Below are 20477 nucleotides of genomic sequence, written 5' to 3'. Positions count from 1 at the left end.
TTAATCAGAATACTGCGTGTAACAACAGTTGGACGTTTCCAGTTTATTTTCTGTCAGAATGAGTGATGGATATGGATGATATTTCACATGACATCGGTTATATACACACTACCAAGTGGAGAGCTCAAAATGACGGCCAGGAATGAGCAATGGACCGTCAGAGCCACGACTCCAAACCGTATCTTTTGTAATATCGGCAATCAACTTATCCGACGTTGCATTACATTTTGACACTCATCACACTGTCACTAACCATGCGTTCATTTACGCACAGTGAACATGCACGATAGTCTTTTCCATTACACGAGTTTCGCACAAATCCACGAAACGACCAGTTGAATTTCAACTATTTAACTCGACAGCTTGAACAGTCTCAAGTATAAATACACATAAAACCGAGATGAGAACCAATGCTTGACCACACGATTTCGGCATTGGTTTCTTCAGTTCCACAGCGATGTGGCGCGGCAGGACCTCTCCAATATCAGCCATACAGAGGGCGCCTCACTAGCCCACACCACACTCAGCGAATGGTGGTTCACATTGCACCACCAGTCGGCTTCCATTGAGTTACGGCGGTGCTCTTCGGACAGGGGGCGCCACTCGGCACTACGGAGGGCACCGCGGCGCCGCTCTCTTCACTGGGAGGCCCGGAAATAAACGCACGATAGCCATAGCTTTCAGAGTAGCCCGCCATCGTCACGGAGAGGAGACAAAGTCAGAGTCGACTCACCCGGCGCGGCAGGTCACGAGTCCACGTACAGCTTGCTGAAGTCCTCGTACGCTACGGCGGTGAGCTGGCGGCCCTTCAGCGGACCCTGGCGGCGGTCACACGGACACGGTGAGGTAGGGACCGGAGCGGCTTGTGACGGACGCACATCAATATACTTTGGATAAGCAGGGACACTTGATGTAGACATCAGCTGATTGTAAGATAAAGTGAGATAAAATGAGCTGATAAAAAAGTGAAAACCGGCTCAGATATATACGTAATACATATGTTTGCACAGTTTGATCACAGTTCAAATAAAGCCCAAAGTACTAACACAAGAAAATAAGACGTCATGGTCTTGATTGATCCCTGAAAAACATAAAAAAACTTATCCCAAGTCGTTTAGTTTATTTGAACCCTAGCCAAGATCCACCAGCTTACCTCTGCGATGGTGAGCGTAGCACAGAATTTGCTCTCTTTTATGGCGTCGAGTTTCGCCAAGCTGCCACGATAAGCGCCGTTCACAATCTTCACCTTCCGACCTGAAACGGGTAAACTTGAGACTTCAACTTAAATTGACATGGCAAGAGTACATAAAGGGTTCAAAAATATTTTGATAAATATAGCTTTTACAATAGACCCAGCCATTAACCACGATACAAGCTTCAGGCTCATTGGTAGGAAGCAGCGGCCACTTCTACTCAGTTAAATCAGCGGATGTGTAGACTCGAGCATTTACAAACAAGAAGACTGGCATGTTCATTAGGTGACATGCTCCAGCAGCACATCCAGCAACCGATGACAGTATCAGCGTCCAAATAATAAAACAAAAACACAGACGTGTAATCCCTTAGTCCTTGCGCACCAGCAAACCAATTAAGCCCAGTTTAAAGCCAATAATCATGCCACAAAAGTTTTCACCACAAGTCAGTTATACCAGTTCGAGCAGACCACGGGATCACAAAATCCCAATACAATCACACAAAATTCCCCGAGTCTTCCCAAACTGCACCGTGCAAGCCATAAGCTCCTAGTTAGACACGTCATCCACGCACGCCAGCTCATGGGAATAATCCCGAAGTTCCCCGCACTACCGGCACTCCCCCCCCCCCCACCGTCTCACGGTCGGAGGACGCTCAGGATGGTGAAAGGACCATACGAGACGAGACGAGGCGAGACGAGACGAAACAAGATACGAGCCGGGCCCGGCTCGACAAGAGCAGGGCGGGATGGGACGAAACGAAAGGGGACCGAACGGCATCAAACGAAGTGAGGCAAAGAGAACTAGACATGTCATACTAGAGACGGGAGAATGCGACAGACAGTATAATGGGACGGGACCGGGAGGAACGGCACGTTACAGGACGAACGCCATCCCGCGTGACTCACCGACTGCCGGCACCACCGTCTCCAGGTGCTGCTGGTCGAGCTTCAGCTTCTGTCCGCTATCGAGCAGTCGCACCAGCGCCCGGTACTTGTCGAGTACCTCCTGTATGTAGCCCTTCTGCTTGTAGAACTTGGAGCCCAGGTCCTTGGTGATCACCTTCACCACGATACCCTGACGAGCGAGCGCAGAGGGGAGAGGGGTTATCGCTCGATTCAGAGAGGTAAGTAACAAAAACTCGCTTTAATCTGTGGCTCATCGAAAGCAGCTCGTGTGCAAAAACATCATGAAACACTTTAACAGGAATATGGAGTGCAAGTGAATATGAGCGATGTGAATAGTGGCGCTATGAAAGAAACCATTCGACATTCCAACAACAAAAAATGTTGACTTTTGTTATCAAGTTTAACAGCATTAGGAACCTGTTTAACGACTTGGGCGAGAAAAAAAGAAACCTGTTAACTGTTCATCACTCTGCAATATCGTCGTTATGAACGTCCACGGGATTTCAAGCTTCGTGGTTAATATTCAACACCCACTTCTAGATAACGATTTTTAATACAACGCCTACCATGAACACAGCAGGGCCGTAACATTATGTATCATTAGCCTCAACAACGCCCAAAGGCACTAAGACACCCATGCAGGCCGGTAAATAACACTGACGAACCACTGATAACCGAACGTGAGTGTGCCGAGTGACCTTGACGCAGCTGCTCGCGGTTCGTGCTCGGCGATCCGGGGCTCATCACGCAATGTTCGCCGCATTCTGGAGGCCAGCCCATGCCTTATCGACAGCAGCAATCGCCGGGCTTTCCGCTGCGCTCGCGCCCTATCTCGGTCTGGATTCGTGCGCGCCGATTTGACATGCATGCATTATCTGGCACCGCAGTCGCCCCGACTGCGAGCCCGTGTCGAGGCGACCGCATAGATCGTGGGTGATCGGGAAGTCTACTGATCAATGATCATCACACCTCCCTAACGGCCAGCTGAACATTTAGTAATCAAGAGTAAATTCTAAGCCTGGTACATATGAGCACTGCAGCAGATGACCGTCACTACTCTGTACTCGCAACTTACCACTAAACTACTTATACTTGCAATTATATGTCACCTAGGTCATACCCGTCTACAAAACAATGTGTATTGTGTATGTTCTCACCTCAGTCAACCAGTAGTCCTTCCTGTTCATCTTCTCCTTCTTCTGCTCCTCCAGCAGCTTGATCTCATCCAGGGCGCTCAGTTTGCGCTTCCCGCTCTTGTCTGCCTCCTTTCCGCTACCGCTGCTGCTGGGCTTTGCCGTGTCCTTTGCCAACAGGTTCTTCACCGGTTTGGGCGGCTTGAAGTCCGGCTTCTTGGCGGCGAGGGAGAGCCCGAGTTTGATGGGTTCCTTACCGTCATCCCGTCGCAGCTCGGTGTACTCGACGGCGGGCGTGTCCCGGGCCTGCTCCTTGGCCTTTTCCACCTGCAGGCCAACAGGGTCCGTCGTCAGAATATCACAGCAAACTAACGCATGTGGAAGATTATAGTGAGCCCGGCAGTTCAATAAAGATGACGTAGAGTCGTATATCAATAAATGTCAACTGGGATATTGCAGATCGGCAGTCATGTGCCCATCTGCTCATCTATATTTTTGCAATGTTTTGTATTTTGTTTCAACCATTCATAAAAAGCCGATAAAATTGCACAATGCCCGTAAAAGCACGTCGAATATGCGATACCGCTGCATGCCCACATCGGTATAGAATAGCTGATCTCGTTCGAAGATCCTAATCAGACATTAAGCGGCAGGTGGGAGGCTCACCTGTCGCTCAATGAACTCCAGCATCCGCTCCTGATCGTCTTTGTCCATCTTCTCCTTCTTGGCCAGCGCCTCCTGGCGAGCCAGCGTCTCCGGGTCCCTGAGAACGGACACGGTCACACGTTGGTTGCCATGGGATAAGTTTCCACAAACAAAACACAAAGCTGTAGAGTGCAGACCAAGACAAACAAGATTACACATCACACGTGCGCAGTTACCAGTCAGTGTATTGTAAGGCAAACCCGTCAAAGATGAAACTGGATCAGAGCAAACGAGAATGATTTTCATTCATTATTGCGAAAATAGCATGTTTCTCATGTTGTTTTTCTCCGACAATGAGAGTATCAAACTCACCTGTCGATGTAGGTGACGAACCATCCCTTCTCGGTCTCGTCGACGGTGCACTTGCCCTCCCTGCCGAGGTACTTGACGAACTCAGTGAGCGTCTCCCACTGAGTGGCGTTCATGTGCAGGTGCTCCTTGAACGCGATGTACTCCTGGTACACATTGTTAGCGTTAACGCGCTTAGTGCCGAACTGGCGGCGAAGCAGCTCCAGGTAGCCTTCCTCAAACTCCCTGGAACGCAGGCGAGGTGTGTCTGTCATCATCGTAAAAAGCAACAGGCGCCACAAATATCTACATAAGGTCAATTAAAATGGCATACTGCTAAAAAAGTTTAATATAAATAAAACCTAGACAGAACATAGGCGTAATTTGAAAATTAGTACCATCTTGTATTGAGCATGATGTGGGCTTCTTATGCTTGGCCTGGTCACGCCCTAGTGCATTATATGCATCAAATATAATTCTAACATATGCAGCTGCAAAAGTATCTCCATGCCTAACAGCAACACTAAAAATACTGTATTTTAGTCAAATGGTGTGAAAATCATGGATCTAGCAATAATAGTTAATGCAAACCTCAATAGATTAATTTGACTTCCATAAACAAAAACAAGAACTTTTTATCAACAAATCTTAGTTAGCTCATAGCCAGCCTCATGCTGAAAATGAACACTTTTATGTTTGGCTCATAAGAGATACAAAAGCTTCTAGTAAAAAGCACTGAACAATAAAGCACAAAACAGCAGCTGCATTGTTTTACTATAAGGCAGCCATGCAAGGCTGTGTGTTTAAGGTCTTTTGAATCTCATCAAAGTTGGAATAAAAATTTGAAATATATGAATTCCTGGGAAATTACTATCACTTTTCTTTCAGACCTACAAAACCAAAGGTTACAACTCTTGGTGCTACTTTTCAGCACCAAGACCCAATGGTTAGTGTTGGTGACCATTCATTCACAGGCATGTTAGGTTACAAGATTTCTTAATGTGGTCTTGAATTTTGAAATGTTTAACATAATTACACAACTATGGGCTAGAATGTGACAACTATTCCAGTTTCCTATTCCAAATACATTCATTTTTATTATCAATATTTGATGTTTAGGGACAATTTTAATTATCAGGTGAGTTCCATACCAGTTGCCACCACAACCAGCAAACATAGCACAAAATGTTGCACTTTCATAGAATTGACAACATATCTGACTTTTTATTCATGGATAGCCTTGTTTAGATAGGGATAAATTATCTTGATGGCACTTATAACATTAATTAAAACATCCCCTAGTTGGCCCTTCAATATTTTGCAGCTTGTATGCTAGGTTCAGTATGTGCACAATAAAATAACATCAAATATATTAATTTGATATATTCATCTGTGGGAAGTTATGTCAGATACAACATAGGGGTGAACACAGCTTGCACTAGAAAAAGACAACAGGGTACCTACCTACTTTCATATCCCATGCAATTCCTCTGTGGTACTTCCTGGAGTAGCAGGTAACTGTCACATTGGCAAGAATACAGGTAGGTAGATACTTTCCGTGAAACTGTCCAACGGCCCCAATAAAAAGACAACAGGGTACCTACTTTCATATCCCATGCAATTCCTCTGTGGTACTTCCTGGAGTAGCAGGTAACTGTCACATTGGCAAGAATACAGGTAGGTAGTACTTACCGTGAAACTGTCCAACAGCCCCAAGTTTTATTATCGTTTCATTTGACCAGGTTTAAAACATGATATGTAGACGAAATTTGTGGGCTGAGGAGCAAGTGTTAACATTAAAGATTAGAGTACCTACTACCTACCTAGTTGACTTAGTCATTAGAAAACAAAATGCACATCCATAGCCACCATTTTCACTACCCCACTTCAAATATTGAAATTAGAAATACAACTCGAGATGTCCACCATCAACCGTGCCTCTTACGCAAGCACCACTTTTACTCACTTTGAAAAGCTGTCCAAATATTCATTTGCATTTTCAGCAAAGAGCAACAATTGTCGCTGATGAGTTTCTGAACTTGTGTGACACTTGAATCCATTTTCATCTCTGCATTGTTTTTGACACATTTGGCAGTACCATCTTAGTTTCTGCAGTCCCTTTGCTTTTGCTCTATTAGCAATCCACTTAGGTGTTCCTTTTTCTGCTTTGCCCATTTCAAAGAATAAAGCTTTTAACAATTATTTAATTTACCACACACAAAAAGCCACAAAAAGCTGCTATCTCACCACACTTCATTAAAAACCAAAACAAATTGAAATCAAGGCCCTATATACATTGAAATATTCGCTTGACAAACGTCGCGCAACTGATGAGAACTTCTGCGCCATATATGGAAAAGCTTATACTTTATTTTGCTGCAAGAAAACGTTTAATGCTGATTCTCGCTGCCAAGGGAAAACCAAGGCTGTTACGACCGTGACCGGGAAAGCCTACGTCGAGTACGTCAATATGTTTACTTGTATGAACATTGTGCATTAACCCTCGCATGTGTGTGGCGTTTGCCAGCTTCTAACGTGTTTTTTCACTACGTCGGTTGGACCCCCCTTGCCGTTTGCCCCTGATGGAGCTAGAGCTTCGCGGAAAAAAACGAGCGTGTTACCCGTCACGAGAAGAAGCCATTTCCGATGATACCCAATTTTAAGTTCCTAGGTCATTAGTTGACCTTCCAGGTCAGGTCAATGACCCAAAAGTCGGGAAAATCGGGACCTGTTTGAAAGTCGTAAACTGTAAAGTGTGGCTGCTATAAGGTTTTTCGGGGTGCTGATCACGAATATCGTGTTAGTTTTGATCACAGGTGATGTCTTTAAGCATTTAGACCAGGTCGGGTCAGGTCAGATCAGGTCAACCAGTAGGGATCGTGACGGGTAGGTATTCGTAGTAGGTGTCAACTGTCAACCGCCTCTGACAGCTTCGTAACATGTTACGAAGGCACCAAAACTTCTTCGTAAATGTTCAAATGTTTTTTTTTAATTCGAATTCAGCTCCAAAAACTAGCCTAGAAACACGTAAAACTCGAAAAAGTGAACCGAGGTCACCAAAGGCCAATGACCTGACCTGACCTTCAGGTGACCTTGACATCCACCCTAATGCATGGGAGCAACATCGAATCACATGTAACTATGAGCGTTTGAAACCACGAAAAGCTAGCAAACGCGCGGCTAATGCCGAATGCGAGCCGACATCACTTATCATGTCTGTCTGACTGTATGTGTGTGAACTCGATAAACGGCGTACACATGTTGCTTCAAAGATTTGGGAAAACCTCAAGAACGGTAGTTGTTAATAGGGGAGAGCGGGGCCAGTTGAACCACTTTTTATATATTGACATGCACGGCGAGATCTAGTTGTCATATCGAAAAATGCACAATGCCATGAAAAAATATGCTCTTTTGGCTTTATTTCAAGATATGTAAAATTATGTTTCAAACATATTTTGCTGCCAAACGCATGCTTATAAAACAGCTCTACGCCTGTTTCAAATGACCCCGATGCGAGGGTCAATTGATCCAGCCCATGGGGTCAGTTGCACCTATCCTTAACAATGGGATGTTTTCCTCTTTACGGCCACTTTCTTAAGGAGATATTTTGTCCGGTTTACTTTTCCAAATGCTACATTCAATAGGTCGTTGGAAAGCTAAAAGTGCAAAGTTCCTCATAATAGGTGACATAAAGTACATACATAGACTATGGTAAAATGGGCGGATGAGAAAAATGAGAAATATCTCAGGCTATAGTGTGCTTTCAAGCAAAAGGCTGGAGAAAAAGGGGTCAAAAATTGAGCTCTATTAGACTACTATTTCAGCTTAAAAGCTCATTTCAAAGGTGGACTATTTCCTTTAATGTTTACAGCCCCTGAACAATAACCATTGCAAAGGTCACCGGGGTCCATTGAAACGGCCTGTGGCCCTGTTTCAACTGACCCTCAGAGAAGCGTTTCAATTGACCCCATCCGCTCCCGCCATCTCGCACGCGCCGTAAAGCACATGTCAAACGAGCTGGAGCGACGGCATCATGCTGAATGAAGGGCCAAATAAGGTGTTATTCCGGAGCCAGGAGTTCTTCTTTCAGCAAACAAAGGTATATGAGATATCACAAAATATTCATAATAACGATTTCTCCCAAACGCCCCTCAAAAACACAAAAACAAGTGTCAAATCAAAATTACCGTCCGTTTGCCGCCCAAACGCCGTTGACAAATGAAGTGGTCGAGCGCGGATGTGCAGTGGTGTCGGCAACGCCATATGTTGCATACTGTTGAAAATAAAGCCATGTTTCATCTGACCCCGTGTTTCAATTGGGCCCGCTCTCCCCTACATAGTTGCACAAATTCCTAAATGTTTTAGAAAACCCATATTTTTAGCCATTTTCACGACTGCTATCTGGTACACATTTGGTGCGCATTAAGTGCAGATTTGGTCAAATTAGGTTCAAAAAGTTTCATAAAAGTTATCAGTTTAGGTTGCGCAGATGCTTTTATACCTCATTTGTCAATTTATTTGACATTATTTTCGAGTAAAATACTGAAATAAATTCATGACATAAATAACAGTGGAATCCGCTTAATCAATCCACCATGGTGACAAGGTGTTTTGGATTTATTAAGCGGTGGCTTTATTAACCGGAGTTAGTTATTTTCGTTAACAAATCATGTATCGCAGCTGCACGTAATTCCGTTCCCCGGCCTGCATATACAAGGGTATGAGCTAACAATCCTCATTGCCTTACTTATTCCAATGAAAGTGACCAGGGGCTCCGCCACCGGTGGGGTCGCGGGGGTCCGGACCCCCAATAATTTGGCTTTCGTAATGCACTCTAATGTATAAAGGCGTGCGTTTTAGGGTTGAACACTCCCCCAAACCTACGACCGTAGTGGAGCCCCTGAAAGTGACCAGCGTACACTGCTTAAAGCTGTCGCAGCGATTAAGACAACATATTCATCCACAATTACTCTTTGTCATGCCCGCTATGCCAACGTAACAGTCGAGCGTGCTTTGCCGGGACATTTATTTGAGATCATGGTGATTGAGCTCGTGATAGACCTGAACTCCTTCGAACAGCTGCTGCAGACCGCTACTGCAGTGCGATTCTTTGGAAGCGGGCAGGATGTCATTAAGCGGAGTCCGTGGATTTATTAAGCGGATTTGTTAACTATGAAGTATCTATGCAGAAAATCCGTGAACAGCTCAAGCGGCTTCAATAAGCGGCTGGATTTATTATCCGAGGATTTGCTAAGCGGATTCTACTGTATTAATTTTAAACAGGTTTGGTGCAGATTTGGTCAAATTAGGTAATAGGTGCATCCGCCAAACGTCTTGAAAACGACTATTATTGACTCCATGTCTCTGTATGCCGAACATAAGCCATAGACCTATCTTTATCAGTCAACTTTTCTTTACCTATCTTTTTTAGTCAACTTTCTTTACCTATCCTCTCGCAAAAAAAAAACTGCACAGGTAAGGGAGGTTTCGCGGAGAGCTCCCCATTGACAATGTGAATTTGGAAGACGATAATCCAAAATCGTAATCAAATGCTCGATGCATGTCTTCATTAATTTATATAGGAAATCCACAACCGTTGTTCCCTTACACCAGTATAGCGCCTTTTGGGGCGACTAACGGAGCGAGCGAGGGGGTGAGTCTTGCACGTGCGAAATTTCGAGGGGGTACCTCCAACTGACTTGTGCACGGCACCCTACTAACCGGTCTCTAGCGATGTGCCAAATTTGAGCACAATCGGCCCAGCCATTCTCGAGATCTGGAAGCGGCACCCTGCACGTGCGCACGTGCAAAATGGGTCCCGACTGGCTTTTGCACGGCACCCTACTAACCGGTCCCTAACTGTGTACCAAATTTGAGCGCAATCGGTCCAGCCGTTCTCGAGATCTGGAAACGACCCCTGCACGTGCGCACGTGCAGCAGCACCCCAACTCTGGCACATGGATATGCAGTGCCTAGTGGGTGCCTACCTACTTGCCAACTTTCAGCGCAATCGGCCAAGTAGTTACCGAAATATTGCAACAATTGCAAAACTGACACCTCTTCGTTTTGCACGTGGCACGTGCATAAGGGGTCACTCACATGCATCGGGAATAGTCCAATACTTGGTAGAAGGAATGAAGCTACCCTATAAAAATTACCGCGTGTAAATCGGTCAAGTGGTTGCTGAGATATAAGCCTCGCAAAAGCGTCCGCACGGCCGGCCGGCCGGCCGGCCGGCCGCTCATACTCAGAAATTTCCGTTATTCTACGTAAGACTCCGCTCGCTTCGCTCGCTCCGTAATTATGCCCTGAGAATAGGCGCGCCAAGATCAATCTTCAACCCTAGCATATTTTTATTTGTGTTTATTAATCGTCATTGTTGATTTCGTCAGCACATCTCAATGAATGCTAAAAGCTTGGCCACTGCCTGGCAGTGGTCACAGCTAAGGTAAATACTAACTGTCGTCTGCCTAGCTAGATATTCCAAATGTGGCGTAGTCGTTCAACATGTCTTGAGCAACGAGCTATCAGCTATAAATGATGATGAGAGACAGCAAGTGCGCGACTCAAAACACTCAAAACATAGGCCAAGCAAGCTAAACGAGTGGATATCTTTGATAAGAGCCAACAACGACTTCTTTGGTAAATTCCGGTTTGGTATCCTGCTACTACTAGCACCTCATTGGCTGGAAATGACGTCACTATTGCGTTGCCTATTTGTCGTTACGCAGTTAAAATGTTTTGCAGTGATGTTGTAATAGATAACTACATGCCAACCTGTTGAGGTGATACACCTATGCCTCTATTTATAGGCAAAGAGAAGCAGCAGTGAATAAGACAATAGATTCCAAGCAAATTGAAAACAGTATTATCCAAGAACTGCAAACAATGAAGTGCTTAGATATGCCTGGTGAAGTTGCTGGACGAGTGTACTATGCTATAACACTATTTCAACTAAAGCATGCTTCAAAGGCCTTTGCAATATCTTTGTAATCATTCGCAATTCCTGCAGAGGGTGGGCAATGAATATATATGGATTTTGGAGGCCAGCGACACAACACACATGAGGATTAGTTTGTCATCTTCGCTCGAACACGACTGCACATGAGAAGCCATAAGCCGTACCATGACGGTGGCCTATAACGGCCACCAGTACCACGCCAGCCAGCAGCTAACATCCAAACGATTCTACACCTCCGCTTTACGGTAGATGTAGTATTGTTCCATTCATTATGCACTGTTCCTTCTATACGGGTGCTGTCTATAGATGGCCTTGGGTGCTGCTTCATCCTGAATTTACCATGACCGTTGCTGCATTGTAACTAAGAGAATAGGTAGGTAATGCTTCCTTGTAAATAAAACAGGTAGTAAGACGGATATAAGCAATCTTATTAGTCCGTGATCTTCCTTGCAATATTAGTTCAGCACATTTTAAATTTCCTTTGAAGCAGAATCCTGGCATATTGACACTTGGTTATTGCTAGCCTGTGTGGAGGATTGTGTCCCAAAATATTAATATAGGTACTAGGTAGGTATAGGTAGGTACATCTTTGCGTTTAAACTTTTAAAAGATAAAAAGAATGTGGTAAAAAAACACTAAACAATAGATTTGATAAAGAGATCTGTTAAAGGGACTATCCCACCTTCTAAAATGTTGTTAAAACCAGTTAAATTGTGCCCGACTTTATAGATTGGATGACCAGGAACACGGTTCTGGCATTTATTTTTCATTAAACATCTTAGGCTTCCCATATTCCAAACACAAACTTTCAAATATGTGACGTCACAGCCTAAAATTACCTCCTTCCCCAGGCCACATTACTGTCATAAAGCTGATTCTTTTTACTCTGTAGGCACCACAACAAAGTTCAGACCAAGTTTTAAGCGATTTTGCAACGTAAACGGACAAACCCATTTAAATCAGAATGACTAAACGAGGTGACGTCACACTAACGGTCGCTCCATGTTGAAGATAGGGCCTTGTACAAGGCCCATTTTCAAATGAAGGGAACGAATTTCTTCAACACCAAGAGGCCGCGGGGGTTCCAACCTGAGATAGTGGTTTCTGAACCTCGCCGCAAACTTGGCTATCTCAACTCAAACCCCATGTTAAAGGTGGGATAGTCCCTATCTTCAGAATGACTAGCTCTAGCGACCCATGCACTAAGTGAGAAAGCTACAACGACAAAAACTTAAAAGGATATCAAGGGAGATGTAAATAGACCAAAAATGGTCTTCAAAAAATTATTTGAAAAACATTTTTCAAAATATGCCATGTATACACATCTATACGTTGGGTCTCAGTTCGTTGATTTGAGCCGTTCGATTTACCTACTTTCACAAATATATTGGTGACTGCCAACCACGTTTATTGCCACAGAACAGGTGAGTATCTTTCATCACTAGCAGGCGAACTTAAAATGCTCTCACAGCTAACAATCAGTTGCAGTGCTTTTACTGCAATGCTTATCAAGAAGATACCAGTAGGTACTATTTCGTCTGGATTCGCACGTCAAATCCTCCAGAAACGTCATCTCCCTTCCATTGCTACCGGTGGAACTTCATGAAGCAGTTCCTGTCAGACGTCAGACACAAGTAAACACGACATGACGAACATTTTACTCTGGCCAGTTTTGAACATCCTGGCAGTCTGCACCTGTGGTAAGAGGCCTTCCCTGAATCCATCTCAGGCATGTGCCTGGCCTCCTCGTGCCGCCTTTTTACGGGAGGAACAGGAACACGAGAGCACGACTGGTTGTCAGCTTCATGGAGAGTGGCTGTGTTGTCAGCGTCTTCTGGCATCGTCCTGTCCATGTCACGATCTAGTCTCGATCCCTCTTCAATCAGCTGTTCTGCCAGTCTCAGCTTGAAGTCCATCATCTGCAGCATGTACTTACGCTCGCCATGACCAGTTCTTTCCAGCTCATTCTTGTACTCGATCCAGCAGTTGGTGGCTGTCACATCGAGCATGTGGAGTATCACGCGCACCGTCCACTTCTTCGTCCGAGCTGACGTCCGATAGAAGGACACCATCCGGTCCAGCAGGTCTACCCCTCCCATGCTCCTATTGTACAACCGCACGACTGCAGGCCGACTGACTGCGATGAACTTCCGATCTCGTTTGCTCCATCTCCTACACTCGTCCTCCGGGTGGATTCCTTCGTGGTTGGATGCAAGGATCATGGGTTTGTTGTCCAGCCATGTGGTTATTCCCAGAGGTCCTTTTGCTGGGTCTTGGCGGACAGAGCACTGAGACGTGCCGCGAGTTCCCAGGTCCTTCTGAGTCGGAATCTTTACCGGCTTTGGGATTCTGTTTTTCATGATAGTGCCAGTTGCTTTGAGGTTCCTGTCGCTTAGAGCATCAAGCAGCGGAAGTGATGTGAAGAACCGATCGAAGTAAACCTTGCTTTCTACCGGAAGAGTCTCCGACAGCCGAAGCACCACAGCTTCTCCAAGGCCTACCCCAGGTCTGGCATCAGTGAGCATGCTGATCAGCTTCGACTTCCCCTGAACGGAGGCAGGGAGGGAGGGAGGGAGGGAGGGAGGGACGTAGGGATGGGGGTCGTAGGGATGGACGATGCACGGGCGGACGGACGAACGAACGAGCGAACGGACGGACGGACGGACGGACGAACGAACGAACGAACGAACGAACGAACGAACGAACGAACGAACGAACAAACGAACGAACGAACGAACGGAGAGATAGAAGAGAGGAAGAAAGAGAGGAAATAGCGAGAGAGAGAGAGAGAGAGAGAGAGAGAGAGAGAGAGAGAGAGAGAGAGAGAGAGAGAGAGAGAGAGAGAGAGAGAGAGAGAGAGAGAGAGAGAGAGATCAAATATAACCCCCTAAAGACAGCATTCAGACCCAACGTATAGACACCTTGACATTGTGATTGATGACAGTATAGGAAGCAAGCCAATTAATTTAAACACACAGACAAGACACCAAATAAACCGTAATGGTTAGTTTTAAGTAATGCTACATGAAATTATTCTCAGCAATTAGTAAAAACATTTGAAAACAGCGTTTAACTAACCTGTACTTCTTCCGCCGGTCGCCATAGTTCACAAAAAGGAAAATTGCGGACGTTTGCGAAGTACTAGTGCCAAAATTTCTCGCCAGGTGGCTAACAAATGGTAAAGAAACCCATACGCCCGGGATTAAGGTCAATGCTAAAAGTTTTCTTGTCGCTAAAAATTTGCAAAGTTGTGTATAGATATCTATACGGTGGGTCGCTGGAGGTTAAGCGATTACACACTTTTCAGGGGACATCATTGCATGGATCTTCCCGTGAAAATTATGTATTATGTGTTGCAATGTGAAAATTATGCGCTACATTCCGGTGGAAGTGCACAGCGGTACCGGACTCGGTATGAACACCTTTCGTCACAGGAATGTTGTCTGTCTACTCTTGTAGCGAAAGCTGCCCTTCGCGCAATCTTCGGCAGCGCGGTGTGAGATTATTGATGTTGAGACGCGGCCGGCTAAGGACCGTTCCACGTCTTCGTGTCGGAGGACCGAGGACGGAGAGACTCGTGTGTTAATCCGTCGTTCGTGTGATAAGAACGGCCCTACCGAGAGGACTCGGCTGTGACCGTGACGCGGGGTGGGGTGGGGGTTAGAGTGACAGAGTGACGGTGTCACTCAGTGACGGCGCGTGCGGTCGAAACCTGTGGGTCAGCCGCGGGGAGAGCCGCACGGGCAGTGCCGCGCAGGAAGCGCTGGCCGAGGCCGTTCGGTTTCGACGCAGGTGGTGTAACAGCAGCCCGGTGACGGCGGGCAGACGGACCGACTGACCACAGGACCAGACCGGACCGGACCGGTACCCTTGTGACGTAATCGGCAGACCCCGCCGCGCCAGTCGCACCTGATTCAGACGGGCACGGGAGTTACGGAACGTACCAGAAGAGGCATCCGGCACTCGGCAGAGATGCTGCCGCCAGATGCCTTAGTCGAGTATTTCCCGAACAGTGACGTTTGTTTGTGCGCACCAAAAACTACGCAACTGGATCCGACGCTGGCAAATTAACGATGATTGTGAAGCTAAACTTCTGCAAAAGAACGTCAAAACAGGATGCTATCAAACTAATGCCTGTTGATTAGCTAAGGGACGTGTCTTGGCATTGTCAGAGACGTAAGCCTGTTTCAATATGAAGTGGATTGAATTCGTATTCGATTTAGTTACCGTAGATCAGGCATTCAGATACAAACGGAAGGCTCACAAAATCACTGGTGGATCCAGAAAGACGGTCTTGGACGCTGCCGGGGAATAACCCCCCCCCCCCCCCCGAAATCAAAAGCCCATTGGATTTCGATTCCTTACACTGTGCAGTTTAAAAGAAACTTCCCACGCAAAAGCTGTTTAGTTCTCGTTATATGTATTCTAACCGTAAACTTTCGTCGGTTTCTGGCGCTGCAGGTGGCAAGGGCGCTGCAGGCGCTGCAGGGCGCTCCAAATGCCCCCTCCCGATTCGCCAGTGCATGAAATATATGATCGTAAGCCGCAAAGCATTCATAAAATATTGAACCAAACACGCTTGCGAAGTGGCTATATAGTTTAAGTTTGGTCAACAACAATAACTGATTACTGAAGTACTCATGCCACCACCAACTTTGAACGATAAACAGAAATCGTCCCGATGCAATTGCAATTCCTTTGAAGTACATACCTACAAGTTTGCATGGGCCTCTGCAAGCATGATACGGTTACATAATATGTTTGTCTTTTCCGCACTGTGAGTATTTTTAAGGTGAACAAATGTAGGCAGGTCGCCTGTCTGTACAAAAGAATTATGCGATTACGGAATTATGTGTGTATGTATGTGTGTATGTACTTACATGCCTATTACAACGAAATAAGTGTTTACGAGGAAAAGCTGAAACGGATCCATCTCAGATACGCTTAACCCGCGCCGTGCTGGTGGCCTGAACTTTCCGCCGAGTGCTGGGGGGGGGGGGGCGTTTTCACGCCCCCCCGTCTAACTCGGCTCCTGGGCCACATAGCGACACGCAGTAAGCGGCAATCGAAAGAGCGTCAAAAATAAGGACGAAAACACTTCGGTCATTTTTTGGGTCAGGTCAAAGGTCAGGTCACCAGAGGTCACCAAAGGTAAAATGTTGACTATTTCAACATTTTGGAAACTGCCAACGGCTATCTCGGGAACCGATAGAGCTACAGCGCCGCGGAAAAGCGCATTCGATAGCCCTTTTACAGACCTTTCTGAGTAATGTTCTCAGATTTGACCTCAGGTCAACGGTTTAGCCTCCAGAGGGCAAAAACTCCAAAAATAGCCGTTTTTACGAAAAACGTTTTTTCGTCAATAACTTTTGACTCATAAGCGCCATAACATTACTTTTGCCAGCATCGTGTTCCTCTCGTCGAGACGCGTCGAATGAACTATTTGTTGACCTTGAAAGGTCATTTTGAAAATTTGACCTCAGGTCAAGGTCATGACCTGACCGAAAAGGGTCATGTTGCATATCAGTCGATCCGTATCGTCGAGCTGAGCACATCTGACGTGTTTTCACCGCTCTAGCACGTCTCTATCAAAAGTTATAGCCAAAAAACTGCTGGCGACCGTTCATGACCTGAGATGACCTCAGGGGCACACAGAGGGGTCACAGGTGCATTTTTCCTATTCAGTGTGTCATGTTTACCTATGGACCGATGTTTGAGAGCGTTTTGAACGATATTCGTCCAAAAGAGGCGCATTTCAATTTTCTCCCATTGACTTATAATGGAGAGGTCGCAAAATTGACCTGACCTTAGGTCACAGATATCAAAAATCCGAGATATACATTTTATACATACTGTTACTCATATCAATCGCTGAAAGTTTCAAAGTGATCGTTCAGTCGGTGTAGCTATAGCGAGCCTTTGAACTTTTTCTGAGGTAAGGTCACTTGACGTGACCTGGTGACCTGACCTTGAACGGCCTAGGTCTGAAATTTTCACAACATGTGCGGAAATGATGTAGGAACACGTGTACCAAAAACGGCGGCGCTGCGCGCCGCCGTTTTTGAGATATTCGCGAAAAACCTGAGGGGGGGAGGCGTAAAAACGCCCCCCCAGCACGGCGCGGGTTAAATAAAATGTGAACTGTTCTGAATGAATCGGCGTGTCATCATAAAAAACTATTGTGTGTGTTCAATGTTACACCATTCGCCATACGGTGGACCATTTGTGCAATGCAAACAGACTACAAATCACGATTGCCTACAGGGCGGGACCCCAGTGTTCATCTATGCTGTAAATGTCATGGGCTAGCCTAAGGCTAAGGCAGCTGACTTTCGTTTCTTAGAATTGGAATTAAATAACATGTTGACATACGGGTTGACCTTCGTGGCGCCTCCCTCTCATTTCGAATATGGGATGAACTCCACCCATAGCATGTCAGGAAGTGTCTGGCATGTGACACGCATTTGATTGATCCGATTTACGTTTACCATCGCATGTGTAGGGGGGGGGGGAGGGTCGGATGGACCCCCCATGGTTTTCGCAAATAACTCGCGCAAAAAGCGGCCGATCGCGACGAAATTTTCAGTACTCTCGAGTTGATCAATTTTACACCTATATACTCTGAAAATTTCATGACCCTGACCCAAATGACCTTTGACCTGTAACCTATTTCTCGGGGCCATGTTTGGCCGGAATCGCGATTCGGCGTGTGTCGGCTTGCATTAGCCGCGCGTTTGCAAGCTTTTCGTGGTTTCAAACGTTCAAACATGTGATTTGGTGTTGCTCCCATGCAATAGGGTGGATGTCAAGGTCACCTGAAGGTCAGGTCAGGTCATTGACCTTTGGTGACTTCGGTTCACTTTTTCGAGTTTTACATGTTTCTAGGCTAGTTTTTTTTTTTTTAGCTGAATTCGAATTTAGAAACCATTTGAACATTTACGAAGTTGTTTTGGTGCCTTCGTAACATGTTACGAAACTGTCAGAGGCGGTTGACACGTACTACGAATACTCGTCACGACTCCTTCTGGTTGACCTGACCTGACCTGACCCGACTTGGTCTAAATGCTTTAAGACATCATCTGTGATCAAAACCAACACGATATTCGTGATCAACACCCCGAAAAAACCATAGCAGCCACACTTTACGACTTTCTAAAAGGTCCTGATTTTCCCAATTTTTTGTCATTGACCTGACCTGAAAGGTCAACCAATGACCTAGGACCTTAAAATTGGGTATCATCGGCTTCCACTCGTCACGGGCAGCACGGTCATTTTTTTCCGCGAAGCTCTAGCTCGATCAATTTGGCCCTTAAGGGCCAAACGGCAAGGGAGGGGGTCTAACCGCCCCCCCCCCCCACACACACACGTTAGAAGCTGGCAAACGCCGCACATATGCGAGGGCTAAATTGTCCAAGTTTGTCATTCCACTTAGGTGTGTATAGGATAAAACATACAACAGAAGTGAACAGCCAGTACAAATAATATATAATTCACTTATGGTCATGGTGCTGTATGTTTGTTTGCGCACGAAGTGAAAGTCGCAGCATAGGTTAACTTACAAGGAGTTACAGGCACGTACCCAGGATTTCGCCCAGGAGGGGGCCACCTGCTTTCGAAGGGGCCCCCACAGTGTATAGGGCCCCCCAGGTTCCCCGGGGGCCCCCGGGAGTCATGAAGAACCTTTCGATGGTGGGGGGGGGGGGGCATAGTGGGTCCGGTATCTCCTGCAGACGTAGGTGAGAAAACGCCACGTGTGTGGGAAAACGCAATTCAGTTCTTTACAACCTAATGTAGCATTTGGTTGTGATTTCTCGCGTTCAACTTCATCAAAGTCAATTAAAACGGTCTCTGTAACGGTCTAAGCCTTGAGAAAATGTGGAAAATTGGAAAGTAAAAATATTTTTGCTTGAGGAGTGTGCATGAAACGCACGGCATTTTATGAGCGAGCGCCTCAATTACTGAACATCCTCCAATTCCGGATATGTAGGTATATAATATAATAGTGGGGAATAAATGTCTCTTTATCGGAATTCCACTATCTGGCAACTATATAGCCCTATGTAAACGGGGTTATTATATGTTTCACTAGGAAACGAGCGCAATTGTACTTTTAGCCAGAAAATAAATGTTTGGGTAATTCTGGGACACTCTGTATTAATTGCAGGAATAGGACTTAGGAGGAAATGCGATTGCAAATCGACCCACATCCCTGTGTTAGCCAATGACGCCTTTGGGGCCAAGGTTGGGGGGTATTCAGTTTAGCCTTTTTGTTTTTCTGTGATATCTCCGGCACTGTGAAAGATATTGGCTCCTTCAGATGAGTGCCTACTCCAGTCACTACTTATATCCAGTAGCCAGTAGCCACTCAGATGATTTGGGATCAATCAGGTGATAAGCGTACTTTCAGACGACCAGGGGCCCCCAGTCGACCAGGGGTTCCCAGGCGACCAGGTCCTCCAGATGACTAGGGGCCCCACTGCCCCAGGCGACCAGGGCCCTCCAGGCGACCAAGAGCCAATGCGATCAGGTCCCCAAAGCGATCAGGGGCCCCCAGGCGATCAGGGGCCCCCATGCGACCAGGGGGTCCCATGCGACCAGGCCCCCGGCTACCAGGGGCCCCCAGGCGACCAGGGGCCCTCTAGGTGACCAGCGGCCTTCAGGCGATCAGGGGCCCCCAGGCGACCAGGGGATCCCAGGCTACCAGGGGCCCAAGGCGACCAGGGTCCCCCAGGCGACTAGGGGCGACCGGGGGCCCCAGGCAACCAGGGGCCCCATGCGACCAGGCCCCCGGCTACCAGGGGCCCCCTGGGCGACTAGGTACCCCCAGGCGATCAGGGGCCTCAATATCATGCAACCAGAGGCCCCCCATGCGACTAGGGCCCCCTAGGCGACTAGGGGCCACAGACTGTCAGGGGCCCATACGACCAGGCCCCCGGCTATCAGGGCCCCCTAGGCAACTAGGGGCCCCCAGTCGATCAGGGGCCTCATGCGACCAGAGGCCCCCCATGCGACCAGGGCCCCCTAGGCGACTAGGGGCCACAGGCTATCAGGGCCCCCATGAGACCAGGCCCCCGGCTACCAGAGGCCCCCTAGGCGACCAGGGGCCCAGGAAACTGGGGGCCCTTGGATGACTGCAGGGGCCCCTCGGGTACCCAGGGCACATAAATGAAACTTTAATATCAATTTTTCTTCCGAGTAAAAGACGTTTTATCCAGTGTTTAAAAAATATCCTGGGGCCTGAGGGGCCCCCTGAGCGCCGAAGGCGTTCAGGGGGGCCTTGGCCCCGTGG

The 20477-nt window shown here is 46.8% G+C and overlaps 1 protein-coding gene across 1 annotated transcript; it reads right to left on the bottom strand.

The window, feature by feature from the left end:
• Positions 1 to 28: 28 nt before the first annotated feature.
• On the bottom strand, positions 29 to 6571 carry LOC122393923 (DNA/RNA-binding protein KIN17-like). The gene is made up of 7 exons (XM_043390401.1): positions 6194 to 6571; positions 4252 to 4473; positions 3901 to 3997; positions 3259 to 3561; positions 2102 to 2270; positions 1154 to 1254; positions 29 to 818 (listed from the first exon to the last, which is right to left on the bottom strand). Exons 1-7 carry the CDS (start codon positions 6400 to 6402, stop codon positions 747 to 749), a joined length of 1173 nt encoding a protein of 390 aa, XP_043246336.1. The 5' UTR covers positions 6403 to 6571; the 3' UTR covers positions 29 to 746.
• Between the last annotated feature and the right edge of the window lie 13906 nt (positions 6572 to 20477).

This window comes from Amphibalanus amphitrite, unplaced genomic scaffold (assembly GCF_019059575.1).
Source record: "Amphibalanus amphitrite isolate SeventyFive unplaced genomic scaffold, NRLGWU_Aamphi_draft 000562F_arrow, whole genome shotgun sequence".
Taxonomy (NCBI): Eukaryota; Metazoa; Arthropoda; class Thecostraca; order Balanomorpha; family Balanidae; genus Amphibalanus; species Amphibalanus amphitrite.
This window is presented reverse-complemented; position numbering and strand designations above follow the sequence as displayed.